This window comes from Phocoena sinus, chromosome 9, assembly GCF_008692025.1.
Source record: "Phocoena sinus isolate mPhoSin1 chromosome 9, mPhoSin1.pri, whole genome shotgun sequence".
Lineage (NCBI taxonomy): Eukaryota > Metazoa > Chordata > Mammalia > Artiodactyla > Phocoenidae > Phocoena > Phocoena sinus.
In genome coordinates, this window is record NC_045771.1 from 85,453,484 (window position 1) to 85,478,401 (window position 24,918).

General features: G+C 34.8%; 1 protein-coding gene across 1 annotated transcript in view; it reads left to right on the plus strand.

Moving 5' to 3' along the window:
• Positions 1-24,918, plus strand: part of MAGI2 (membrane associated guanylate kinase, WW and PDZ domain containing 2) — a 1,347,058-nt gene that overhangs the window by 864,177 nt on the left and 457,963 nt on the right. The window contains exon 6 of the mRNA XM_032642294.1: positions 7,330-7,409. Within this exon, the coding sequence (XP_032498185.1) occupies positions 7,330-7,409 (80 nt within the window). The remainder of the gene's footprint in view (positions 1-7,329; positions 7,410-24,918) is intronic.

Consider the following 24,918-nt stretch of genomic DNA (forward strand, 5'->3'; position numbering starts at 1 on the left):
TGTGTGTGTGTATATATATATATATATATGTGTGTGTGGTGGGTTTTGAGTTAAGGTAATAAGTAATTTCATTTTTTTTGTCTTCCATGCAATAATGTTTTAAAATAATTACTGATTTACTCAGTATTGCAAAGTAGTTTATATCTCAGTACTTTACAAGTGCTGCATTTAGAATATGAGAGGAATTTTTGTCATTGTTCTCAATACTGAACACGTGGGCCAACTGTATTTCCCACACTCTTCAAAACTACTTCCTTTGCTGAATAATAAAAGCGGATTCCTTTTATCACTTACAGTGATATTTAATGGGAAAAGGTGAATATCTGAGAAAGTATTTTTAAACAACAGAATTTTAAATACAGGTGAATGTACTCTTCCAAACATGCTTTAAAGCATTTATAATGTCACATGTTTAGCAATTTTAAAAAGGCTTTCAAATTCATGACATTATTTAAAACCAGTAGTTGCCTTAACTCATACTATCTTTTCATTAATATTATCTTTTAAAATAGACAGTATATTAATTTTAAATTCAAATTAGTAATAATAGTTACCACATATTGAGTGCCTACTTTTTTCATGCTGTGTTCAGCTTGTTTAACAGTAATAGCTAGTATGTTAAGCATTTACACTTTGCTCATTTAATTCTCACTTTAGGAAGCTGCTGAGGCTTATAGAGGTAAGTAACTTGCCCTTGGTCATATAACCAGGAATGACAAAGCCAGGATGTTTGATTTCATTTTTTCAGCACATATTTATTGGGCACATACTGTGTGCTAGGAACTATTTTATTGAACCCTAGGAATATAGGGGTCAACAAAACTGACAAGATTCATGTTTTCATGGGACATACACTGGCTCCAGGGTCCTTGCTCTTAACTAATTTGCCATGGTACGTACTTTACATGTATTATATCATAACCACCCTATAAAGAATTTGAGGTACCCCCATTTTATAGGTGAGATTCTGAGGCACCCTTGGACAAATTAACATTCCCAAGGTCTTATAGCTTTGTGACCCTGCAAAGCCATTGCCATTATCCCATACTACCTCCACAATATATAAACAGGCATTGGCTGAAAAAAAAAACTTTTATAGTACAAATAGTATTTGTTTTATAAGTTTCTCAGCCAGAAATTCATTTTGCAGAGGCTAAATGTTCCATAAAGAATAGCTGCCACAGGATTAATCTGGATTGACATGCTTTGGGAATCCCATTAAATTAGTTCTTTGTTTGGGAGTCAGTTTAGTTAGTGACGCACAAGAGACTGCTATTGCTTTGGCAAAAAACAAAACGGCAACAAGAACCTATTTGTTTACTACCAGCTTCCTGAATGGCAGTGAATGCTATGTCATCTTAAATAATAGATTTTTTAAAAGCAAGCTTTTGAAACTGCAAGTCACATCTGTGAAAAATGTCATGGCTCTACATGGTTTCCCCAATCTTTGTAAAGGCTGAATTTGCTTTTAAATTCTAAATAAGACACACAATCTGTTGCTTCTTGTGTTGCTGTATTTCCTTAAGTTTTATGTAAATCGCCAATTACCATTTTCAACAAATTTAGAACTTTCATTTATTAAAAGAAGACAAAATATTTGAGAAATTTATTGAAAAGAAAAGGCGTTTTTTGGGTAAAGCCTAATGCTTTCTCATTCTAGGCTCAGCACATACCGATGAGTCGTGAAATCTTGTCTTGACTTACTCTCTGTAATTTGTATTACAATAACAGTAGATATATTGAATATTTTTATATGTTTTTTTCTGCACAGGATTCTAGTGCAATCTCTAAACAGAAAATAAGTGTTTTAGACCAAACATTAGTATGCAACAAATACCCATAATATCCAAAACAATATTTATGATAAAACTGCTTTTAAAAATGTTTTCTAAACATATGAAAGACAATATGATGACAAACTCATATACTTAATGAAATTTTAGGAATATTATTTAGGAAACAGATAACCACTGTAGAGGCTGACAGTTATTTTTTCTGTGGATTACCAATGTATAAATAGAAAAGATGGTAGCACAATGCAAGTCTGGAACAAAAAAGCTTCTGCTGCTCATTAGATGTATCCAATCATTGCATTTAATAGTTCTTCCTTTTGAAATGATGATCTAGAGGGAAGACAAAAGCTTCCAGAAAACAATGTAATCATTCTGAGGATTTTATTGACTATAATATAAAATGGAATCAGTCTATATTCCTCTAAAAACTAATGTTAATTTTTAAAAATACATAAAATACACTCAATAATCTCGATGATATTATTGATTCTGAACCTACATGACCACTGTTGGAACTTTAACATCCACATACATCTTGAATTGCTCAGAGGACTCTAAAATATTTACCTGGGCCTTGTTTACCTTGTTCAAAAGGTTATTATGTTTCATGCCATCAGATATTATTGAGTTCAATCTCTTATTATTCTTCTGAGTTAGTATCTCCCAGGATGAAAATATAGTGTATCAGATAAAGACTGAGATTCAGAATTGGCTTTTTCGGAGAACTTTTTAAATTCAATGTGTTTGTCATTGTTTTAAGTCTGTTACTGTTTTTTAGAGAAAATGGAGCTAAGGAAAGGAGTGTATTTGATAATAAAAGTTTCTCATTCTACTAATCAGATTTCAGGTGATGAAATGTCATCCAGTATTTGTGCAGTAGTGAAAACATTATTTTGATCTTGGTGTCAAGACAAAGGTAGGAGGGAGAGAGGGAAACAATGAAAAGAGAAAGGAGGGGCTTCCCTGGTGGCGCAGTGGTTGAGAGTCTGCCTGCCGATGCAGGGCACACGGGATTCGTGCCCCGGTCCAGGAAGATCCCACATGCCACGGAGCGGCTGGGCCCGTGAGCCATGGCCACTGAGCCTGTGCATCCGGAGCCTGTGCTCCGCAACGGGAAAGGCCACAACAGTGAGAGGCCCGCATACCACAAAAAAAAAAAAAAAAAGAGAGAGAGAGAGAGAAAGGAAAAGAGGATTTGTCTTAAAATTGGGTTTAAATCGAGCCGTATATATACCTAGGAAACCATTATGGAGTTTGAGCCCCAACTGGACAAGCATAGAGTAGATGAAAAAGTAGAATGGAGGATAGACTGTGGCACGATCTATATGACAATTTTGTTTTGCTCCTAATAAACACTCTACTCATTTGATAGCATTTTTATTAACCTAATTCTTTATAACCTCTAAGACCTAATATTCATATGTAGATTATATAAATCACCATTTTAAGACTTTATTCTGGAAAAATACTCAAATTTGATTTTAAAGTGATTTGGATATTCAGGTTTGTAAGGAGAAAATGTTTCCAGTGCTTATATCATCTCTCTGCATGTGCAATTTAATATAATACCTACTAAGTACCAGGCGTTCAACACAGTCATTTAATCAGTGATTGCTGTTCTCACATAGGAGATAAAGGTCTCAGTTTGTAGACCACTGGCTATGGAGGTGGGACAAAGATCTCTGATTACCCCCCAAGGGAGTCGAATAAAGCACCTCCGTATCAAAAGCAAAGTTTTTTTTTTTTTTTTTAAAAGCAAAGTTTTAAGTTTAGTATGCCTCTGGTTTCGGATCATAAAGAAAACTTTGGCCTTGGGAATCAGATATGTCTGTTTAATGCTAGCTCTTTCACTTTCATGCACTAGGTGTGTAACCTTGGACAGATTACCTATCTTCTCTCAACCTTCCTTTCTCTATCTGTAAAATGGAGTTAAAAATACGAGCCACAGAGACTCATTAGCATCAAATGAAGTGAGCTGTGAAAGTTCTAGAACAGTCCCTGACAAAGGAGGCAATCAGGAAATGTTACAAGATAGTAAGAATAACTTTTCAATGGTGTGGCATAAGGTCAGCAGCTTTTCCTGTTGAAGGGAAGCATTTTCTGTATGAGAAGAACGTTTCCTCAAAAAATAAGATATTATTTAACGTGCTGCTTTTGTCAATTTGGCAAAGGTTAAACTTACAAAATATCCAGAAATTTCTAATCATTGCAAGTTAGCCTATCACGTCATCAAGGCCATTCTGATATGAATTTAAACTAGAATTGCAAAGTTGAATGAAATTTCACTTCTGGTTTGCTCCAGTCCTCCAGACAGACTTAGTTTAAAATCAGAGAAGACTTTTGGATAGACCGTGTTTTAAGGTTTTCATCTGGATTTTTAAATAGGACAGTTATACAACTTGAATAGCCACTGACTCCACTTAATCTCTCACTTTTCATAACCCTCACTTTAACGTTATCCATAGAAATACATAGAGTAGTATATTATTACGATTCAAAGTTCCTCGAAAATGTGTGTTCCATTCCTCAGCTAGAAGTTTCTTTGCAAACGTAGCCTCTATATGTGTATGTGTCCCTGTTAAAGAAACTAGTATTGAAATACAAGATTATACAGTATTAGCATCTTACCCTCCTGTCATTTGTGCTCCCCACGATTTGGAGAAAAGCAGAAAACTGGTATTCTGCGTCTGAATCTACTCTAGCAATGAAAGTGAAAGGAAATCACATCCTCAAACTTGAGGAAGGATAGTATGCAGATTGTGAAAAATCCTTCAACTGTCCCGTTTTACACAGTCTCCTGCCCAATGTTGAATCCTATTTTCAAACGGAATTGTTGAGGTTTAAAAATATATAGTTTAAGGGAAGTGGAAAAGCCACTTGGTCCATTGTCTCCTAAATACATTAAAAATATTCCCTTTCTAAGGCATCTTGAAGAAGCATGCAAATTACAAGGCTTGTGAGAACCACTGTTGAAAAATACTGTGCGGTATCTTCATGTGATGTTTGCGACAATTGCTGGAGGTAACTACTACCCACTTTCCTTCAGCATCGTTTCAGAAGATCAGCTAAAAATGCTGTTAACTCTAAGAGACTCAAGCTGTCAAAGTCTATTAAAGTGACATACCGTTAATGCTAGCTCAACCTAAAAAACAATCATCCTGTAATGAAATGCTTTATAGAAACTCAGGAAAGCTAGGAAATCCATGCTTCTCTACTAAATTAGCCGGTATTTGAGACCCATGGTGGTGTGGTATAGAAATGGTAATTTGACTCCCTGCGGTGGCTTAGTAGTGGCCCCTTCATACTTATCCATAGGTGTGTGTGCTTTTGTGAATATGTCTTAGAGACCTAGAAATGACTTTCCTCCAAAAAGGGGGGAAGAATTTGGAAGAAGCAGATGTGGGTAAAAAGAAGGGAAGTTTATTTTCCTTAGTCACCTCCCAAATTTGTTGCTAGTATATAAAAACATAGACATCAACACACTCTCATACACACACACACAACACACACACACTTTGAACTGAGGCATGTCTATAAAGAGCATCTTCACAGTGACTTTATTTTTCAAATGGGAGCAGCAAGCACTGAACCCAGTGCACCTATCCTCACAACAGGATAGTCATAACCCCCTTTCTGTCCATGGGCATCAAGTCTTTATTGGAGGGGAAAAGACTAGATGATATTGACATGACTGTAAATGAGGACCAGAATGAGATACTGCAGTACTGTACATCCTTCTGATAGTCGATAATGAAGCGCTGTCACACTATACAAAAGTCACATTGGAGGAAAATAAAAGCTAGCATGCTCTCCTGACAATTTATAATTTCACCGACTTCATAGACTTCATCTCATCAGATTATTAGAGCCCTGCTCAGAGGGATCAATCATTGAGGAGTTCCTAAGTGTGAAGAAAATGATTGGAAAGTATTTTCTGTTTACCCCACATGAAAGTAAGAAATAAAAGGGAATCTTTTTTAAAAGCAGAAACTTCATGACCCAAGGATATTAATGTTTCAGTTCTCAGATCAGAGATGGCTCTACACTTAGGCAGATGTACTATCATCCAGAAAGCACTATTTAAAGAGAGCTTTAACACTCTGGAATCATTTGCCCACTGCCCACCTTAACTCCATCCTTCCTCCTTTCTGCCTTGAAATTCCCTTCATTAAGTAGGCACTTAAACTCTGGAAGCTTGCTATGAAATATGCTTCCTGGGAGAATTTTCTGAACTTTGCTTTAAGTGCAGATTGGTTCATCAGATTATAGCTAACACTTGTAGCTCTGATACGATAAAATATAGTTAAATTTCACTGAAGAAAGAGAAAATACATGTGAATTGATATTATAATTTTGACTTCCTTACAACTGTGTTCAAAGATCTCTATTATCTGGCTTTAGTTTATATTTCTAACCTTTTTTCCCACTTTTTCCTTTCACATTGCATTCTGACTCTTCCCTATATAAACGTCACTTTTCTACACCTGTGACTCTGCTCATTTCTGAAGCCCTCACAGATGTCACATCCTTGATAGTTTGTCCATTGATAGATGAGATAACTTGAGACAGCTATTCACAGTAAAGATTTTAGCTCCAATGTATGGTTTCGAGTAGTTCTCAAGTAACAAATTACAGCGTGCATAAGAATCACCTGGAGTGCTAGCCAAAGATGGAGATTTTGCGGCTCCACCTCAAAGATTCTGATTTGGTAGTTCTATGAGAACTACCAAACTCCCAGAATATGCATTGTTAATAAGTCCACCAGGTGATTCCAGTGCAGGTATTTCCAGGACCTCTTTTCAAGACAGTGCTCTAATAACCTCTCTCCTTTGCTTTTTAAATTTCTGGCAAAAGACTTCCCAGAAAACATTTTTTAAAATGAAATTGTCATTAAAAATTATTAATTCCCAGAATTCCATTCCAAAAATGCTAGAGTACAGACAGTTTTATCTATCTTCCTAACTGGATTGAAAGTATTTAGATGGAAGATAGCTAAATGTGGGTTAATGAAATTGCTGTTAATTACTTTTTGAGAAAATGTAGGAATCCCAAGAACATGCTATAATTTGCATCACTTTTGTACTGCCTCTACCAGCTCTGTAGTTAAAGAGTAACAAAACAACCATTTATGAAAGGGCAGGTTTAAGATGAAAATAATTCTTTTGCAAAACTCAGGAAACAGTGTCAGAGCCTGCGAACTGTGCGCTTCCAACTGGAGAATCCTGTATTTGTAATAAATTCCTTTTGCTCTGGATGAGTTCTGCATTTTCAATGAGGTTAACTTGGCAACATTCTAGTTGATTTTAATAAAAATAGCTGCTTTGAGGACAGGGAGCTGAGGTTGCCAATTTTACAGCTGCCTTTGCACGATTACTCTTACACCTCCTTCAGGGCTACTTAGAACCAGTAAGCAAATTAAGTGTATCGATTGCAATTTTGTTGGTCTAACCCCCTCTTTTTTTTTTTTTTTTCCTTAAGGAATAAACTTGATTCCTTTCAGTATGTGTCTGTTCAGAGTGATCTCTTTTCTTTTCAGCCATAACACAAAGACAACATCATGGCTGGATCCACGACTTGCGAAAAAGGCTAAACCTCCAGAAGAATGCAAAGAAAATGGTAGGTTATTTAAGCTTTTATGGTGTTGCGGCGTTGCCCTTTGAGAGTATGTGTGTTTCTTAAGAGAGGGTCTTGTCTAAAGAAGCCGTAATCTGATTGAGACAATTTTAAAGCTGTAATATTTAATGCCCAGATAGGAGAAAGAATTAACTCGGCGTTTCAGCAGTGCCATGTGGTTTTCCTTTTTCTCTCTGAGGGGACTGTGCTGGACATCACAGCTCTGTCATCTCTATGGGTTCTCTTTGACTCCTGGCCTGACTTCCCACCACCTTACTAGGGAGTTTTTGTTTGCAGTATGTCTCTCTGAGGACTCTGATCTTTTCATTGGAATTAAATAGGGTGTATAGAGAAAAGTATTGTGGCACTATAAGTAATATTTTATTTTTGTGTTTTGAGGTATAGCATTCTTCTAGTTATTAAGGAATCGGTGATATAAAGATTTATACGTATGGCTCCTTTCCTTTAAGCAAACATTTAAATACAAAAATTAATTGCATGAATGTGCTGGGTTATCTTTAGTATTTTCCAGTTCCCAATGTAATGACGTTAATTTGCTTAAAAATTGACTGTTTTCATCTATGTGAAGAGTTTTTAAAAATAATTTTGAGGATTAGATGAAAGTAAACCTTGTTTTTAAATTAGTAAATTATATAAATGAAGTGTTACTGATGATACTTACAAGTTTTTTAACATTGAGTTTAATGTTAAAAGAGTACTTATAATTCGTCTAAAATGATAAATAGCGTATACTCCTGATGATTCATTATTTGACCACATTCACAGCCTTTATCTGATCAAATTATTAGAGCCTTGTTCAGAGGCATCTATCATTGAAGAGCTCTAAAAGTGAGGAAAGTGATGAGTGTTTAGACTTTTAAAAAAGTTTTTAGAAAGTCAACTTTTTAAAAAGTCTATAACTGTAAAAGTCCTTTTATTTTAATGGTAATTCTGTCTTTCTCAGACAATATCAAGATAATATTGTTCATTCCTATGTTATAAGGTAACTGTTCACAAGCTGGTTATACAACTGAGCTAAATAAAAAATCAGTTTACCGGCTATATGTACATATTTGAATGCATAAATGTCTAATTTTTATCACTACATATAATTTTATATTCATAGCTATGTCTGTATGCCTTCTGTATAAAAGTATAGCTATATGTGTGTGAATCTTTTACAATTATTCTGTGACCTGAGACTTTTGAGCACAATTAGGTTACACTTCATTGGCACTAATAAGACATATGTTGCAAATTATGATAGGTTATAAATTAAAATGACCTGATCTGCTATCTGGGAGTTATGATTTACTGATGCCACAGATATAAAACTATATATATATATATATATATTTATATATATACTAATTAAAATGAATTCAGTGATTTTGCAGTTCTGTACCTGTTGAACTTCTCAACTGTCTTGTACATTTGAGTTGTTCTTTTCATTATAAAAGGCTATTAAAGTCAAATTTTAAAATCCTGGGAGAGATGTAGGTTTAACATTTTGCATAACTGTAACATTTCAATGTTATCAGTTTTTCCCATTTCTGTACTCATCTGTCTTCTCAGCATGGTAGATGCCTAAAATATGATACCAGTACCTGTGAATTCATGTGATATTAAGAAATGAGTCCTAGAATACAGTCTAATAGCTCAGAGTGATTTATAACTGGTTGATTACTATTTTTCTTTTTCTACAAAATAAGTAATTCACAGATTTTATTTCATATGTTACTGGAGTATTTTACAATGTAAACTAACATCTAGTTAGAATGCTATTGTTCCAGGCACATATTTTAAGTTTTCATACCAAGAAAAGTGCTTTTTGGTCATACTGTTACTTCTGTTTTATTTTTCTTTAAATAGCATAGATTAAAACTGCTTGTTTAAAATGTTGGATGTTAATGGATTGCTGCTGAGCCTACTAGTTAAGACAGGCTTCTTTCTATCTATCATAGGTCAGCGCAGATCAAAAAAGTTAGTAGTTTTCTGAATGCTGAAATATGTATAAAATGTGTATAAAAATTGTAGAGGCTTAAGATGATAATATCTTTCACTAGCAAAGATTTATCCTTTTTCCACCACGGAGACAGAGTGGAGGCTAATTACCTTAATCCAATCACAGCTGAGCCAACATGAGGTTGGGTTGAGCTTTGGTGAGACGCAGTCTACCTCTGGTTTGCTTTTGTTCTTAGGGTGTTTGCCCACCCAGAGTTTCAACTAATAGCCTATTGTAGGTCAGCATATATTTTCCATAAAGGGTCAGGTAGTAAATACTTTAGGCTTTGGTCACCCAGTTTCTTCGCAACTACTCATTGTTGTACAAAAGTGACCAAAGTCAATATATAAATAAAGGGTATAGATATATTTCAATAAAACATTGCTTGTAGACACAGAAATTTGAGTTTCATGAATTAAAATATTATTCTTCTTTTGATTTTTTTTCTCAATCATTTAAAATTATATAAACTGTTCTTAGCTCTTGGACCATACAAAACATAGGGGCAGGCTGGACTCTGTCCGAGGATGAACCCTGGCCTGGTGTATCCATGTGGAGCGTGCCCCTGGGCAGGTCTTGAACACCAATATTTTAAAAATATTTTTCTTCTCAGTAATGCAAGACTACCAGAAATCTGTGGTGCTTTTCAGGGGTTTTAGCTTAGTTTTTTGCCTCCAGACCTTGCATCTTCTGAATTTGACAGATGTCATCATGGAATGATTGGCATGTGTTAGAGCTTTGTCAGTCCCTCAAGACTCTGCAACAGTCTGCTGGTTTCTCTCAACCCCAGTGATGGCCTTCTTCCCAGGCCAAGTCTGGATTCTTTCCACAGCCCAGAATCAACAAAAATCATCTACAACATTCCTCCCTTACCTCTCCAGGATTCTTTCCTCTTCAGATTCTTAGACCATTTTAGATCTGTTGTTTCAGCGGTTCTCTGGTTCCTTTGTATTGTTTATTTGTTATATTTGATCTAGATTTTCTATGTGTTCTCTTAACCTGCTCACTTCATCCTACCTGGAAGCAGAAATTTTAGTGCAGTAATTTTTAAGTTGTACATTTAAGACTTTACTGGATTGCATGCTATAAATTCTTTATTATCATTATAATCATACTTAATCCCTCAAGATTGAATTCCATGTTATGTATGTGTGCATACTATTATGAATGTACATATGTATGTGTGTGTATGTAGATCTGGATCTGTAAATGTATGCTTCTTCAGTTCTGTTTACATAGATGCTTGAAGGTAATTACTTAGTCACCTGTAATAAGATGAAGTCAAGTAAAAGAGAGATGGAAGGAGGTATCAACTGATTTAAATTATTCTTGGGTGAGAGAAAAAGCTAGCAAATGTTTTCTCATTGGCATCAAGGAGGGAAAAGCCACCATGGATGGTTCAGTACAAATACTTAAACAACTACTTATTCTGTTGACACTAAAGCAATCATTTTGCTTTTTTGTTTGAAGGATAACACAGCTACTAAACATAAAAACATACTTCCTTCTCTCAGAATATGGTTGAAAATAGTAAAGTCATTGTGCTCTGTGCATTTGTCACAGCTCTGTGCATTTTTGGAATTTAAGCACCAGTCTACATGGCAGAAAAAAGTCTCCACCTACTACAAGACTCTAATGTTAGGATTTGGGGGAGTGCTGTTTAGCAAGCCAATATAGTCTTTTACAAAATGCAACAGAAATAACAGTTAACTATTAAATAATGTGGATGCAAGATTGGTTGAACTGTATATAAAGCACCATCATATTGTCCCCAGTCCTGAGAATCAGCACTGTGATGTGTGTCTGAGATATTTCCAATCATAAACATCCCAGTGGTGACACATTCCACATGAATCACTGAATTAGGGTCAATATCAAAAGTGATTCAATTCCTGTAGGACTCTTTATAAAGTTGAAAAGTGACTAAAATCAGTAGGACTACAGTATTGTATTCAGGAGAGGAAATTATGTAGGATTTGTAGTCAGGGAAAACTGTATTCCAAATCCAAATCTGTGGGCTTTTAGGCAGGTACTTAATCTCTGGGAGCCTAGGTTTTCTTACCTGTAAATGGAAATGATATCTATTTCATGCACATTTAGTTTCACAAACAAGGACAGAGTTTGTTGCACCATAGACTCTAAATAACTGCTTCTTTATTTTCATTCGAGTATGCTCTGAGCCATAGACAACGGGGAAGAAATTCAGAATAGTTGGCCTACCTTAAGAGCCTTTAATTTCTCTAGGGTGTCCTGAAGAGGTAGAAAAGAACAAACCCATGTAGGCAAAACTTATCCAGCTAGCTAATCCAGCCTAATATTAATAGATTGGAGGTTCCCCCCCTCCATTCTGTTAAACTGGCTCTAAATTTCACCAAGTTATAATTAGAGCTGTATGAATTGGGTGATGTCATTTCTGTATTCAGTATCTATGAATTGTGAGTTGTTTCATGTTACCATAGGAAAGAAAAATCACATAATCTTAACCTTTTTACCTACATGAGAACTGCATTTCAACTTACATTAACTAAAGCTTTGAACTATTACTTAATCTATCTTAAAAAAAAAAAAAAAAAGCTATGTCCGAAATGCTCATGAACAAAGATAGCATAAACCTTGTTTCATAATATTTATTAAATGGATTTTTTCCAAGATAAGGAGATTACCTTTCTAAAATAATAGAAAACGCTAATTAATTTCAGGTCATTTCTTTTTTGTTTTTGTTTTTTTTTTCAGGTCATTTCTTAAGTGAGTTTTATAGACATGACAGAAAGATTTGGACATGCATACTTTTATTTTTATTTTCATAGTTCAAATTCTTTTTCTAGACTACATAATTTATTTCCCTTAAATAGGGACTTTGGCCTACTTTCTCATTAAATTTGTATTGATAATTAGAGCTCCTAATTTCTCAAGATTAAATATGATCAAATTAATATATCCCTTGAATATTTGTTTTTCTAATCTGATAAAACTGCTAAGATGATATTTGTAAAGTATCTTGAAATTTTTTCACTAGGAAGAATTAATAAAAAACAGACTCTAAAAATATTAACTATTCAAGTACTAAAACTTTAAAGTTGAAAAGATTCATTTATATGCAAATATTGAAATCCTAATGTTTAAATATTATGAACAAACTAATTTGTGTATTTTGTTTCTATACTGATATTTTGAGTGTTTTTGTAAAAAAAATGAGGAAATTTAAAATATCTTAACAGAAGCAGTTAGTTCTTATTTCACTAACTGGTAATTATTTGTGTTATAGTAAGTCCTCTACATGTGAACGAGTTCTGTTCTGAGAGTGCATTCGTAAGACCAATTTGTTTGTAAGTCCAACAAAGTTAGCCTAGGTACCCAGCTAACACAATCGGCTATATAGTACTATACTGTGATAGGTTTATAATACTTCTCACACAACTAATACATTAAAAAACAAACACAAAACATAAAACATTTTTAATCTTATAGTACAGTACCTTGAAAAGTACAGTAGTAAAGTACAACAGCTGGCATACAGGGGCTGGCATCGAGTGAACAGGCAAGAAGAGTTACTGACTGGAGGAGGGAGAGGAGGTGGGAGATGGTAGAGCTGAAGGATCATCAGCAGTAGGAGATGGAGGGCAAGCTGCAATTTCACTCTCGTCTGACGTTGATGGCACAGGTTCTGGTTCCTTGCTGGATTCAGTCCTATCTACCCTCTTGAAAAAATGGTCCAGTGATGTCTGGATAGTAACTCTTTTTTTCTCATCATAGATGACACAGTAGCACTAGATTGCATTCTGAATGGCTGCTACAACCTTCATGTACTGTTCTACGTTCAGGTTCTGTGACTCAAAAACTAACAGTGCCTCCTCAAATAAAGAAAAACCCCTTGCCATTTCCTGTGTCATGAATCTCTTTGGTTCTTCAGTTACTTCTGCTTCCTCTTGTCTTTTTTCGTCCTTTCCTTGGGCCTCCAGTTCCATCAGGTCTTCATTAGTAAGCTCCTCATGTTGCATAGCAAGGAGTTTAATGTTATAAGAATGAGCGACATCTACCATCTTTTCACCTCGCTCTACTCTCTCAATTATTTTCAGTTTTGTTTCCATCGTCATCGCTTGGCACTTCTTAGCAGTACCAGCTACATCACCACTGCTTTTATGCTTGCTTCCAGACATCCTGGGCTTGAAATAAAGATACTGTACTACTGTACTCTATATAGTACTATACAGTAAAGTACACAAAAGCACAACCACTTGTAGAGGATGCAAACACATGACAGTGTGCACCAGACATGTGAACTAACTTACGTGATTGGACATGCAAATGCAAGTTCGCATCTTTGAAAGTTCGCAACTTGAAGGTTCGTATGTAGGGGACTTACTGTAGTCATGATTTTCTATAGCAGCACTTTGAGATATGCTTTATCCAATAATATAGCACCCTTTCCATAATTTCAGCTCAAGAGTACTAAGAAAAAAACAATATTTTAGGAATATAAATCTTTTGGGGAGGAAATAATGTTAATCCAAAATAAATCATATAGGATGGATATTGCACTGTTGTGCACAGGTACCAGATTCTGGGTTGTTACTGGCTGTCATTTGTTCTAATTGGTCCCATTCTATTCTGAAGGGTTGGTGTCCAAACAATTAAAGCTGTTACATATTTGGAGTATCTTTCCTTCACTAATTGTTTATCTGTTTCCCTTCTACCTATTAATGTTTACTTTAGCTATAAAATAGTACCTGCAGAAGGATTATGAAATTTTGTCCTCCTTTAGTTCTTGATGTCTCAACTTACATTTATGCTTAGGAATAAGTTGTGTCTTATCCTTACTCTTTAATGCACACAAGTTTAAAAATAATATTGACATCATTGAATCTGTTCTACACAGTAGCAAAATTATTTTAAATTTTTTCAAAGATGACTTTGTTTAAAGCATTATAAATCCACAGGAAATAACAAAAGGATTACAGGGAGGTCCCAAACACCCTTCATGAAGCCTCCCCCATGTTAACATCTTATATATATATATAATACAATATCAAAATCAGGAAATTGACATTGGTACAATGAACAGAACTTATTCAGACTTCACCAATTATACAAGTGGTCGTTTGTGTTTGTGTGTGTGTGTGTAGTTCTATACAATTATATCACATGTGTAGCTCCACATAACTATAACCACAATAAAGATACATCACCACGAGGCTCCCTTATCTACCAGTTTGTAGCCATATACGTGTCCTCCCACTGCACAAACCTTAGCCACTAATCTATTCTTCATTTCAATTACTTTGTTATTTCAAATGTGTTATACAATAGAATCATACAGTGTGTAAACTTTTGAGATTGCTTTTTCCACTCAATTTAATTATGTTGAAATCCATTCAGGTGTGTGTCTCAATGGTTTGCTACTTTTTATGTACCAATGTTTGTTTAAGCATTTACCCACTGAAGGACACCTGGATTGTTTCCAGTTTTTAGCTAATACAAATAAAACTACAACAGACACTTGTATACAGGGTTTTGCATGAACATAGGTTTAATTCCTCTGGGATAAGTGACCAAGAGTGCAATTGCTAGATTATTATAGAAAGTGCATCTTTAGTTTTAGAATAAACTACCAAACTATTTTCCAGAGTGCCTGTACTCTTTTATTGTACATCCCCACCAGCAGTGAAGGAGTGATCCAGTTTTTCTGCATACTTGTTAGCATTCGGTGTTACGACTATTTTTTATTTTAGCCATTTTGATAGGTGTGTAATGATATTGTATTGTGGTTTTAATTTGTGTTTCCCTAATGGCTAATGATATTGAACATATTTTCATGTGATTATTTGTCATTTATATATCCTTCTCAGAGTAAGTCTGGTCATGTCTTTTGACCAATTTTTAATTAGACTCTTTTTTTTATTCAGTTTTGAGAGTTCTTTATGTATTCTAGATAGAAGTCCCTCTATCAGATATGTTCTTTACAAACATTATCTCCCAGTCTGTAATTGGCCTTTCCATCCTCTTCACAGGGTTTTTTGCAGAGAAAATGTTTTTAATTTCAATAAACTCTAATTTATCAATTTTTCCTTTTATGAACCATGTTTCTGATAACAAGTGTAAGGACTCTTCACCTAGCCCTAGATGCCAAAGAGTTTCTCATGTTTTTTTCCTAAACTGTATAGTTTTACATTTAAGCCTGTGGTCTATGTTTACTTAATTTTTTATAAGGTGTTAGGTTTAGGTTAAGGTTCAGTTTTCTCCCTGTGGATATCCAGTTACTCTAGCACCATTTGTATAACAGGCTATCCTCTCTCCATTGGATTGTGAATGCAACTTTGTCATAAATCAGTGAGTTCCACTGGTCTATGGGTCTGTCTCTGTGCCAGTAACACACTCTCTTGATTCCTGTAGGTCTGTGGTAAGCCTTAATATTGGGGAGAATGATGCTCCCTAGTTTATTCTTTTCGAGGAAGAGAGAAGGAGAGAAAGAAAAAGGAGTTTTAGTTAATCAGGAAGAGATAACAATTCTGAACTTTTATGCATGCTTGTATGTATAGCTTCAAGTTATACAGAGAGGAGGAAAAAATGACAAATCTGAAAAAAAGAATTTAAAGAATTCACTATTAGAGTGTATGATTGAGTGCATCTCTCTTACTACTCAATATATTAAACACAGAAAAATAAGAAGAAAGATTTGAATAACAGAAAAGGTATTCTTGATCTAAAAGTTTTAACGAATGGAGAATACACTTCTCAAGCATACATAGTACTTTATGAACATTGAATACGTAATAGTCCATAGAGTAGGTCTTTACAAAATTTAAAGATGACATTCCTATATTACAGAAAACTTTAATTATATATCAATAAAAAGGAAAATAGTCTCCATAATAGGAAATTTTAAAACATTAAAAAATGTTTCCACCTTCATTGGGGTATAGCTGACAAATGAAATTGTGTCAGTTTAAGGCATGCGGTGTGATGATTTGATACACATATATATTGTGAAATGATTAACACAATTTAGTTAATACATCCATCAACTCACATGGTTACCTTTTGTGTCTGTGTGGTGAGAACATTGAAGATATACTCGCTTAGCAACTTTCAAGTATATGATACAGTGCTATTAACTGTAGTCACTATGCTGTACATTAGATCCTCAGAACTTATTCATCTTATAACTGTAAGTTTCTTTCTTTTGACCAGTATCACCTGATTATCCCCCATTCCCCAGCTCCTGGCAACCACCATCCTGCTCTGTTTCTATGACTTCAGCTTTTTAGGATTTCACATATAAGTGAGATCATATAGTAATTGTCTTTCTCTGACTTATTTCACTTAGCATAGTGCCCTCAAGGTCTGTGCATGTTGTCGCAAATGGCAGGATTTTCTTCTTTTCCATGCCTTAATAATATACCATTTATATATATCTTATTTTCTTTATCCATTCATTGATCAGTGGATACTTAGGTTATTTCCATATCTTGGCTATTGTGAATAAAGTTGTGGTGAACATGGGAATTCAGATATCTCTTTGAGGTTATAATTTAATTTCCTTCAGATATATATGCAGAAGTGGGAGTTCAGGATCATGTAGTAGTTCTATTTTTAATTTTTTGAGGAACCTCCATACTGTTTTCCATAGTGGCTGCACCAATTTACATTCCCTACCAGTAGTGCACAAGGGTTTCCTTTTGAACATCTCTTGTCTTTTTGATAGTAGTCATTCTGACAGATGTGAGATGATATTTCCTTGTGGTTCTGATTTGCATTTCCCTGATGATTAATGACGTTGAGAACCTTTTCATGTACCTGTTAATCATGTATGTGTCTTCCTTGGAAATATGTCTGTTCAGGTCCTTTACCCATTTTTAAATTAGATTTTTTTTTTGCTAGTCGTTCAAGTCCCTTATATATTTTAGATATTAATCCCTTTCCAGGTAAACGTTCTGCAAATATTTTCTGCCATTTTATAGATTGCATTTTTATTATGCTTATTTTTTTTCAGTGCAGATGTTTTCCCACTTGTTTAGTTTTGCATTTGTTGCTTGTTCTTTTATTGTCATTTCCAAAAAGTATTGCCGAGATCAGTGTCAAAGAGCTTTGTCCATGTGTTTTCTGCTATGATTTTTATGGCTTCAGGTTAGATTTGAGTCTTTAAGATGTTTCAAGTTAATTTTTGTGAGTGGTGTAAGATAGAGGTCCAATTTCATTTTTTGAATGTGAATATCCAGTTTTCCCAACATGAATTGTTGAAGAGACTGTCCTTTCCCCATTGAGTATTCTTAGCTCCTTTATCAAGTACTGTTTGACCGTAAATGAAAAGCTTTACTTCTGGGCTCCTTTTTTAAATTAATTAATTAATTAATCAATCAATTTTTGGCTGCATTGGGTCTTCACTGCCATGCATGATCTTTCTCTAGTTGCAGTGAGTGGGGGCTTCTCTTCGTTGTGATGCGGGCTTCTTATTGTGGTGGCTTCTCTTCTTGTGGAGCACCTGCTCTAGGCTGTGAGCTTCAGTAGTTCTGGCATGCGGGCTCAGTAGTTGTGGCTCGTGGACTCTAGAGCACAGGCTCAGTACTTGTGGCGCATGGGCTAAGTTGCTCCATGGCATGTGGGATCTTCCCAGACCAGAGCTCGAACCTATGTCCCCTGCATTGTCAGGTGGATTCTTAACCACTGCATCACCAGGGAAGTCCTATTTCTGGGCTGTTGATTCTATTCCATTTGTCAATGTGTCTGTTTTTATACCAGTACCATACTGTTTTGATTACTTTAGCTTTGCAATATAGTTTGAAGTCAAGAGGAAGTGTGATGCCTCCATCTTTGTTTTTCCCTCCTCTGGATTTCTTTGAGTATTTGGGATCTTTTGTGGTTCCATACAAATTTTACAGTTGTTTTTTCTATTCTGTGAAAAATTCTATTGGAACTTTATTAGCGATTGCATTGAATCTGTAGATAGTTTTAGGTAGCTGGACATTTTAACAATACTAATTCATCAAATCCATCAAGATGAGATTTTTTTCGATTTATATGTGCCTCTTCAATGTCTTTCATCAATGTCTTATAGTTTCAATTGTACACATCTTTTACTTCCTTAAATTTATTCCTTAATATTTTTTTGATGCTATTGTAAATGGGATTTTTTTGTTTCTCAGATAGTTTTTTGTTGCACAGAAATGAAACTAATTTTTATTTGTTATTTTTCTATCCTACAAATTTATTGAATTCTTTGACTGCTTCTAACAAGTTTTTGATGGAGTCTAGGATTTTCTATATATAAGATTATATCATTTGCAAACACAGACCATTTTACTACTTTCTTTCTGATTTATATGCCATTTATTTCTTTTTCTTGCCTAACTGCTGTGTCTAGGACTTAGAGTACTATGTTAAATGAAATGGTGAGAATGGGTGCCTATGTATTGTTCCTGATCTTAGAGGAAAACCTTTTAACCTTCACTGTTGAGTATGATGTTAGCTGTGAGCTTGTCAAAAATGTTTTTTTGTATTGAAGTATGTTCCTTCTATGCCCAGTTTGTTGAACATCATGAAGGGATGTTGAATTTTGTCACATTATTTTTGTGCGATTGAGATAATCATATAGTTTTTATTTTTCATTCTATTAATGTACTATATTATATTTATTGATTTATGTATGTTGAACCATCCTTGCATCCCAGTAATAAATCCCACTTGATCACGGTGTGTGATCCTTTTAATATGCTGTTGAATTCAGTTTGCTAGTATTTTGTTGAGAATTTTTCCATCTATCTTTATTAGGAATATTGACCTGTAATTTTTTATTTTTTTGTCTTGTAATTTTTTTTCCAGTGTACTTAACTGGCTTTGGGATCGGGGTAATGTGGGTCTCATAAATTGAGTTTGGAAGTGTTTGCTCATCTTCAGTATTTTGGAGAAGTTTGAGGAGAATTGGTATTAATTCCTCTTTAAATGTTCTGTAGAATTCACTCATGAAGCTATCTGGTCTTGAGCTTTACTTTGTTGGGAGGTTTTTGATTACTGATTCAATCTCCTTACTTGTTATTTGTCTGTTCAGATCTATTTATTTATAATTAAGTCTTGATAAATTGTATGTTTCTAGGAACTTACTCATTTCTTCTAGGTTATCCAATCTATGGTATATAATTGTAGTAGTCTTTCCTGAAATTTTTTTATTTCTGTAGTATCAGTTGTAATATCTTCTCTTTCAGTTCTGATTTTGAGTATTTGCTATTCTTTCGTAGTCTAGCTAAGGGTTTATCAATTTTATGTATCATTTCATAAAACCTACTCTTAGTTTTCTTGATGTTTCTCTTATTTTTCTAGTCTCTTATTTCATTTATTTCTCATCTGATCTTTGTATTTTCTTTACTTCTGTTAACTTTGGACTTAGTTTGTTCTTACATTTCTACTTCCTTGAGATGTAAAATTAGGTTGCTTACTTGAGATTTCATTCTTCTTAATATAGGTTTTGATTACTATAAATTTCCCTCTTAGTATTTCTTTTGCTGCATCCCATAAGTTTTGGTATTTTGTGTTTCTATTTTCAATTGTTTCAAGATTTGTTTTTTTAACATTTTATTGGAGTATAATTGCTTGACAATGTTGTGTTAGTTCCTCCTATATAAGAAAATGAATCAGCTATATGTATACATATATCCCCATATCCCCTCCCTCTTGTGTCTCCCTCTCACCCTCCCTATCCCACCCCTCTAGGTGGTCACAAAGCACCAAGCTGATCTCCCCGTGCAATGCAGCTGCTTCCCACTAGCTATATATTTTACATTTGGTAGTGTACATATTTCCATGCTACTCTCTCACTTCATCCCAGCTTACCCTTCCCCCTCCTTGTGGCCTCAAGTCCATTCTCTACATCTGTGTCTTTGTTCCTGTCCTGCCCCTAGGTTCATGAGGACCATTTTTCTTTTATTCCATTTATATGCGTTAGCATACGGTATTTGTTTTTCTCTTTCTGACTTACTTCACTCTGTATGACAGACTCTAGGTCCATCCACCTCACTACAAATAAATCAATTTCGATTCTTTTTGTGGCTGAGTAATATTCCTTTGTATATATGTGCCACATCTTCTTTATCTATTCATCTGTCGATGGACGCTTAGGTTGCTTCCATGTCCTGGCTATTGTAAGTAGTGCTGCAGTGAACAATGTGGTACATGACTCTTTTTGAATTATGATTTTCTCAGGGTATATGCCCAGTAGTGGGATTGCTGGGTCATAGGGTAGCTCTACTTTTAGTTTTTTAAGGAACCTCTATATTGTTCTCCATAGTGGCTGTATCAATTTACATTCCCACCAACAGTGCAAGAGGGTTCCCTTTTCTCCACACCCTCTCCAGAATTTATTGTTTGTAGATTTTTGATGATGGCCATTCTGACTGGAGTGAGGTGATACCTCATTGTAGTTTTGAATTTTATATTTATAATATAGTCTGATTTGCATTTCTCTAATGATTAGTGATGTTGAGCATCCTTTCATGTGTTTGTTGGCAATCTGTATATCTTCTTTGGAAAAATGTCTGTTTAGGTCTTCTGCCTATTTGGGAATTGGCTTGTTTGTTTTCTTAACATCGAGCTGCATGAGCTGCTTGTATATTTTGGAGATTAATCCTTTGTCAGTTGCTACATTTGCAAATATTTTCTCCCATTCTGAGGGTTGTCTTTTCATCTTGTTTATGGTTTCCTTTGTTGTGCAACAGCTTTTAAGTTTCATTAGGTCCCATTTGTTTATTTTTGGTTTTATTTCCATTTCTCTAGGAAGTGGGTCAAAAAGGATATTGCTGTGATTTATGTCATAGAGTGTTCTGCCTATGTTTTCTTCTGACAGTTTTATAGTGTCTGGCCTTACATTTAGGTCTTTAATCCATTTTGAGTTTATTTTTGTGTATGTTGTTAGGAAGTGTTCTAATTTCATTCCCTTACATGTAGCTGTCCAGTTTTCCCAGCACCACTTATTGAAGAGGCTGTCTTTTCTCCACTGTATATTCTTGCTTCCTTTATCAAATATAAGGTGACCATATGTGCATGGATTTTTCTCTGGGCTTTCTATCCTATTCCATTGATCTATATTTCTCTTTTTGTGCCAGTACCATACTGTCTTGATGACTGTAGCTTTGTAATATAGCCTGAAGTCAGGGAGCCTGGTTCCTCCAGCTCCAGTTTTCTTTCTCAAGATTTCTTTGGCTATTCAGGATCTTTTGTGTTTCCATACAAATTGTGAAATTTTTTGTTCCAGTTCTGTGAAAAATGCCATTGGTAGTTTGATAGGGATTGCATTGAATCTGTAGATTGCTTTGGGTAGTATAGTCATTTTCACTCAAGATTTCTTTTTGATTTCCCTTTTGATTTCTTCTTTGACCCATTGGTTTTTCAGGAGTGTGTTGTTTAATTTTCACTGATCTGTGAATTTTTCAGTTTTTCTCCTCTTACTGTTTCTAGTTTTATTACATTGTGGTCAGAAAAGATAATTTGTATTATTTCAGTATTCTTACACTATCTAAGACTTATTTTGTGACCTAACATAATGATCTATTCTAGAGAATGTTCCATGTACACTTGAGAAAAATGTGTATTCTGCTGCTGTTAGATGAAATGTTCTGCATATCTAAGTCCATTGATTCTAAGATATAGTTGAAGTCCAGTGTTTTGTTATTAATATTCTATCTGGATGATATGTCCCTTCTTGAGAGTGGGGTATTGAAGTCCCCTACCATTACTGTATTATTGTCTATTTCTCCCTTCAGACCTGCATTTGCTTAATATATTTAGGTTCTCCAATATCGAATGCCTTTATATTTATGCAGTTGTTATATCCTCTTGATTAACTGACCTCTTTATCATTACATAATGACCTTCTTTGTCTCTTGTTAAACTTTTAAAATTAAAGTCTATTTTGTCTGGTGTAAGTGTAGCTGCCCCTGTTCTCTATTGGTTTTCCCTTGGATGGAATATCTTTTCCCATCCATTCACCTTGAGCCCATGTGTCCCTTAAAGCTGAATTGAGTGTCTTTTAGGCAACATATAGTTGGGTCTTGTTTTTTTATCCATTCAGGCACTCTATATCTTTTTTTTTTTTTTTTTTGAGGTACGTGGGCCTCTCACTGTTGTGGCCTCTTCCGTTGCGGAGCACAGGCTCCGGACGCGCAGGCTCAGCGGCCATGGCTCACAGGCCCAGCCGCTCCGCGGCATGTGGGATCTTCCCAGACCGGGGCACGAACCCACATCCCCTGCATCGGCAGGCAGACTCTCAACCACTGCGCCACCAGGGAAGCCCTATATCTTTTGATTAGAGAATTTAATCTATTTACATTTAAAGTAATTATTGGTAGGTAAAGACTTAACTCATGCCATCTTATTGTTTTCTGACCATTTTGTATTCCATTGTTTCTCCCTCTCTCGCTGTCTTCCATTATGAACTGATGATATTCAGTCGAGGTACGCTTTGATTCATTTTTTTTTAAATCTTTTATGTGTCTCCTATAGGTTTTTGCTTCATGGTTACCATGAGGGTTAGTTACATGAAATATTTTATAGATGTAAGTCTATTTTAATCTGATGACAGCATAACTTCAATCAATACAAAAACTCTAGGGCTTCCCTGGTGGCACAGTGGTTGTGCATCTGCCTGCCAATGCAGGGGTCGCGGGTTCGTACCCTGGTCCGGGAAGATCCCACTTGCCACGGAGCGGCTGGGCCCGTGAGCCATGGCCACTGAGCCTGCGCGTTCGGAGCCTGTGCTCCGCACTGGGAGAGGCCACAGCAGTGAGAGACCCGCGTAACACAAAACAAAACAAACAAAAAAAGACTGTATACTTTTACTCCTCCCCCACATTTTATGTTTTTGATTTCACAACTTATCTTTTTTTATAGTATGTATCCATTAACAAATTATTGTAGTTAAGAGTTATTTTTAATGCTTTTGTCCTTTTACTTTATATTATAATTAAGTGGTTAACTCAGCGTCATATTATAGTATTAGACTATTCTGAACTTAACTATATGCTTACCTTTACCAGTGTGTTGTACAATATATTTCCATTTGTTTTCATGTTACGAATTGGCATCCTTAAATTTCAGCTTGAAGAACTCCTTTCAGCATTTCTTTTAGGTGTATCAGTGATTTACTCCCTCAGTTTTTGTTTGGTTGGGAAAGTCTTTATCTTGCCTTCATTTCTGAAGGACACCTTTGTCAGGTAAAGTACTCCTGGTTGGCACTTTTTTCATTCAGTACTTTGAATATATCATCCCATTTTCTTTTTCCTTGCAAAGTTTCTACTGAGAAATACACATATAGTCTTATGGAGATTCACTTGTATGTAAAGATGTTTTTCGCTTGCTGCTTTTAAATTCTGTTTGATTTTAGGTAGCATATAGTTGGGTCAATCTCTTTAAATCCATCCTATGTCTTTTAATTGGTATATTTAGAACATTTACATTTAAACTGATTACTGATATTGTAGGGATTAAATCTGCCATTTTACTATTTGTTTTATGTAGTTCTTGTTCTTTTACTCTTTCCTAGTCTCCCTATGGGATACCTGAATATTTCTCTCTTTTTTAGTCTTCCTATGAGTTACTTGAACTTCAAGATTCTATATTGATTTACTTATAGTGTATCTTTCATAGTGGTTGGATTGAATGTTACAATAATGTGTAACTTATTACAGTCTAATAGTATTGACACGTTACTACTTTGAGTAAAGTATAGAAATCTTATTTCTAATTATGTCCCTTTAGCCTCTCCACTTTTTAAATATATTTGTATTAGCATTTTGTCTACATACATTGAATACTACATAATATGTTGCTATTATTTTTGTTTTAACTATCAAATACAATTTAAGAAACTCTTTAAGAGAATGATAATGTATTATATTTTTCCCTATGTTTATCCATTCCATTGATCTTTTCTTCTTGAAGTTCTGAGCTTTCTTCTGATTTCACTTACTTAGCCATTCTTTAAGGGTATGTCTGCTATGACAAATTAGGTTTCTTTTTTCTTTAATCTGAAAAACATCTTTATTACCCTTCATTCATACAGAATATGAAATGTGTGCCACTTCCTTATGGCCCCCATAGTTTCAGATGAGAAATCTACTGTCATTTGAATTTGTGTTCCCCTCTAGGTACTATGGCATTTTTCTTAGCTGTTTTTAAGACTTTTTTGTCTTTCATTTTCAGAGGTTATGATGTGTCTTGGTGTGGCTTTCTGTTACTTATTGGTTTAAGCAGATTCGTGAATCTATAGGTTTATGTATTTTGCCATGTTTGGGAAATCCTTTGACATAAATTTTTAAAATATTTTTTTAAATTCCCTGCTCTTTTTATCCTCTACTTCTGGAACTGATGATAGAAATGTCAGTAGTGTCTTTGTTACTGTTCTACAAGTCCCTATGGCACTGTTCTTGTCATTTTTAGTCTTTTTTCTTTTTTGTTCATATTGAGTAAATTCTGTTGCTCTGTCTTCAATTTCACTATTCTATCTTCTGTTAAATTCACTCTGCT